Source organism: Parasteatoda tepidariorum, chromosome 2 (genome assembly GCF_043381705.1).
Source record: "Parasteatoda tepidariorum isolate YZ-2023 chromosome 2, CAS_Ptep_4.0, whole genome shotgun sequence".
NCBI classification, from domain to species: domain Eukaryota; kingdom Metazoa; phylum Arthropoda; class Arachnida; order Araneae; family Theridiidae; genus Parasteatoda; species Parasteatoda tepidariorum.
In genome coordinates, this window is record NC_092205.1 from 85,691,098 (window position 1) to 85,695,925 (window position 4,828).

General features: G+C 26.9%; 1 protein-coding gene across 1 annotated transcript in view; it reads right to left on the minus strand.

Moving 5' to 3' along the window:
* Positions 1–2,322: 2,322 nt before the first annotated feature.
* Positions 2,323–4,828, minus strand: part of LOC122270487 (uncharacterized) — a 9,362-nt gene continuing 6,856 nt past the window's right edge. The window contains exons 5-6 of the mRNA XM_071176991.1: positions 3,489–3,594; positions 2,323–2,358 (exon numbers count right to left, since the gene is read on the minus strand). Of these exons, the coding sequence (XP_071033092.1) occupies positions 2,323–2,358; positions 3,489–3,594 (142 nt within the window). The remainder of the gene's footprint in view (positions 2,359–3,488; positions 3,595–4,828) is intronic.

A 4,828-nucleotide genomic window follows, 5' to 3' on the forward strand; every position in this document is an offset into this window, starting at 1 on the left:
AACAATATTAAATCAGCAGTTAGGGATGAAAAAATTAATGATGTCCGAATATTTAAAGTACATGGTAAAGTAACTATAGAATTAACTATACAGTTTCAGTTTTTGAAGATTTTTGTTTTTTGTTCAAAATCAACAAGATCGCTACTAATCTTGCTACTGTGCATTATTTTTCAAATATTTTTTTATCATACGTTTTTTATTTCTTACTGTCAATTTAATATTGTTACTTTTAAGTGTACATTTATCTATTTAGAGAGACGTAACTTCTGCCGAATTGCGTCATTTCTGTATTATTATCCTTTTATCCTACTTACAGAAATTTAATGAAATTTAATTTTATCACAAAATTAATTTTATCACTAGTTTACACCATTTTTACATTTGTGTGATAAAAAAAGGCGAGAAAAAAATTGGAAACAAGTAACAATAGCAAGTAATAAAGGTACGGCAAGGTTTTCATCCTTGCCGTACTATCTTGTTAAACAAAAGGCGCACCTTCTGACTTCGTTCGTAAAAGCTAAAGGTCTGCTTTGCTTGTCTCTCTCTCCAAGTGTCATGATTATTACAATAACTTATTATACTAGAATTTTTTTGTTATTAAACTACAAATAATTATGTTATATAACTATAAACTATAAATTGTTATTATACCATAACGTTTAATATAAAGTTAGGTCGTATAGGCTAAAAGAAGTTTTTGATCTTAGAAAATATTTATGCATATGTAAACTTCATATTTTTGAATGCATATTCTGCAAATTATAAATCATTACAATTAAATTATGGGAAATGGAATTCGCACAGAACGATAATTTTTGTCCTCATAATGAAACCACGTGACTGTTGGGTAAATCGAGAGATAGTATTTTCAATCTACGTTCTTCAATAGGGAAGAAATTCCATGCTGAAATTGTAAAGCTGAAATTCACTAAATATGGAGATTTATTGCTCCACATTTGGTTGCAGAAAAAAAGTTCTTAAAGGAGGTCCTTATACATTTCATAGGTAAGTTAATTCATCGCTTTTTGAAATTACAATTGTTTTACTTATTATTAGAATGCTATTCTATTCCTTAAAACATCATATTAATCCCGATTATTCCATTTTATTTGCTCCAAAATCCAAATTTATGCTTTTAAATCTATCTTACAAGTAAATATAAACGAATTAGGAAATAACTAAACCATAAAATAATAATTATATGGAATTATTCATCATTAATACACAATTATTTCTTAATATAAGTACTAAAATGTAGCAGGCGAAGTTATGGCGATGTTGTTTCTTCCCTTTCTTGCAATTTAAGTTGTTTATTTTTACTCTCGCTAGCAATTTCGAAAGAAAAATATCTTCTATATATTTAATAATTTCAATAGCTTGCTTTGAGTTAATTTTGTTCATAGCTTACATTTGAAGAGAAGAGTGGTTATGGAAGATTAATTTAAAACGAATCGATAAATTGGTCAAAACATTTTTACATTTTATTATTTCTTTAATAAAATCATCTTATCTTTTTCTAATGAAATTGTCAGATCTTCTAAAATGCAATAATGCGTGAAAAAAATAGCTATATTAAGCTATTTAAGCTCATTATGGAACATGAAAAGTTAAAATAAAATTGGAAGATTAAAAATAGGAAAACATTTATTATTACTATAAATGTGATGCAGCATTTTTTTCTCAATTTGAATTTCATTTGCCGTTTTTTTAATCTTTATTAAATCTTTTCTTGTAAATGCTTTAAAAAATTACTAATACCTGTAAAAATATTCATGATTTTAAAAGATGCTGTAATATTGTTTGCTATGTAGAATTTAAATTAAAACATGCCTTTTTTTTAACTAAAAAACCTCTTAAGATAAATTCTAAAATATGATACATACTTTATAATTATGTACCTCAAGAATAATTAGCAAATATTAAGTAACTTTTAAAAAAATAAAACAATATTTGAATTAATTGTAATTTCTTTTTTAAAATATCCAAAACATTATTAAAAGGAATTATTATTCAAATAAGTTTTAACAAAGGTAACGCATTATAAATTAAGTGGGAAGTAGTTTTATGACAATTTTAGAAGTTTGAAGTATAAAAACGCCCGGTGGCAGTATAAAACCGCATTAAAATCTTACAAACTTAAAAAAAAAGAAATTTCAAGTAAACTTAAAAACTAGTAATACATTTAAAAATTCCAAGTTCTTATGAACTTAAGCTCAAATATTAGTCTCTAAGATGGATTAACGGATATTTGATTTAGATATGGGAATAAAAAAGTGACAAATCTTGCTCAACGCAAAATTTATAAAAAATTTTCTCTCCAGATTAAGTGACTTTAACTGTGTGTCTTGTCTCAAAATCCTGTTGGAAGATTAAGTTATTGTTTAAAAGAAAACAGAATATACCATTTATCGAAAAGACTAATTAACGCAAACCTTAAAATGAATTTTAACACTAAGTAAAAAAAAAATCATTCGTTGCCCCATAAAAATATCCATTAAATTTGACGCTTCATTTACGTTACTCTTTGAAGATTTATTACACTATGGAATATAAAAGTGGTAATACCTTTTTATGTTAATTTGAAGCTGAATTATGAAAAACTAAATATTGAGGAAAAAAACAAAATTCTTTTATGTTTTTTTTAGCAAATAACCGAACACTGAAATAAGTGCTGTATTTTAGCTATAGGGTAGAACAAAGAAATTTGGGAACAATAACTTAAGCTTTCTTTGTTATTCTATATATTTTGAACCTGACATTTTAGAGAAATTATAAATTAGTACATTATTTTTAAGCTTAATTCATGAAATGTCAATTCATTGTATTCTTACTTATTCAATATGCAAATAAAAAGACACTTATTATTTTTTTGTTTTTTTTTATTTTCTGTGATATTCAATTTACATATTTTAAACTATTGTATTATAACAATGTTCTAAATTGAATTGCACATTTCGAAAAATTGTAAGACATTCACAGCAATTATAGCTTTTATGACGTCATTTTTTTCTGCCATGTTCAAATTACTGTTCTTAATGTTCTGCAACAATACATTAAATTAAATTACAGATTTTTGCAGATATAAAACTTTCACAGCGTCATCTTCTTTGAAGTCTAGTTATTTTTCTGTTATATAAAACTTTCACTTTGACTTCTGTGATGTTCTTTTATGTTTCTGTGATGGTCAAATTAGAGTTCTTAAATTTTCAGCTGAACATATTATTAAATTAAGTTGCATAGATTAGCAGATATAATGCTTTTACAACAATGTTATCTTTTAGTGCCCTTTTTTTTTTAATTATTTTTTTTTTTTTTTTTTTTTTTTTTTTTACAAACAACAATGCGCCATAAAAATTTACAATTTTCGATAGAAATATGGTGCAAGCTTTTTCTTAGATGTTTGAGGATGGTATGTTCAAAATTTAATTTTTTTTGAACAACCTGCTAAACACTCTTGACAGGAAAGCGAAACAGCCTTTCTTTTTTACTTTATTTCCAGCTTTTTCATCGCTTTCGCTGTCTTCTATGGCCATGTAATCCTCTTCATCACTTCCAGCTCTTAAGTAAGACTCACAAGAGTCATATCTCCAATATCTAAAATTTAAAGAGAATATTCTCGCATTACTATGAAGCTCAAGACTGTATTTCTTGTTAAAAAAAATTATCGTTTATATGTAAAATTTTATAGAGAATAAATTGTGTTGAATTTTGGGTATAATTTCGAGCTCACTGGTTCTCTAACAATACAATCTATTTTTTACATGTGCTTGTTATTAGAATATTATTTTTTACCGAAAGTAAATTATGTTTAAATTCAGCTCTCCCAGATGTTTCGCAACAAGATAATGTTTTTGTTTCATGAGCTTGCTGTAAAAGTACAAAAAATGGTAGAAAGTAAATTGTCTTAAATTTCAGATAAAATGCTTTAAAAATAAAACAGTGTTTTTGTTTCACCATCTTATTTTAAAAATACTAAATTTAGTATTTACTAATTTGAGTTTAATTTTAGTTGAATTTTACAACGTACTAGTTTTACATCTTGTTTTTTAAGTTTATATTTGATAAAAAAAAGTTTGATTAAAATCACTTCATTAAAATCGTACTGTCGTCCCGAATTGGAATTTTTCAAAATTTAGAGATCGTGTTTTAAAACAAGACTTTAAATTTTTATAATGTTTTCGAATTTGAAAGTCCTGTTTCATGCCATTTTTATGAAGCGCGATTTATGCCTTGTTTTTAGGATGTATACTATAATTCTTATAATTGGAGTTTAAAAGGAAATTTACATAAAAAAGATTTTTTTAATTAAATATCAGCACAGAGTACACTCATGTCCATAAATTAAGGATAATGAAGTTCAGGCACAGAAAGAGACAGAAGCCAAACAAATTTGGCTTATTTGTAATGTCTATGTATTAAACAAAATGTAAAGAGCAAAAAAGATGCTATATGTTTGACATAATTAATAAAAATTGCGATTTTTACTCCCTGGAGCAAATTTCAAGAAAGAACCTATTCACAAAAAACAGTATAACATGGTTAGTATGATGGTTAATATGGAGTATGTCTCCCGGACGATGCAATACAGGCCGTACAACGCCTAGGCATGCTGAGTATCAAATTATCAATCTGATCTTGGGGAATATTACACCACTCATCAAGCAATGCCCTCCGAAAGTCCGATAGACAGGTGGGAGGGGGTTGACGGGCTGCAATTCGTCGGCCAAGCATATCCCACACATGCTCTATTGGATTCAAGTCCGGTGAGTATGCTGGCCAATCCATACGGGTGATATCCTCCGATTGAAGGCATTCGTCTACAATGTTT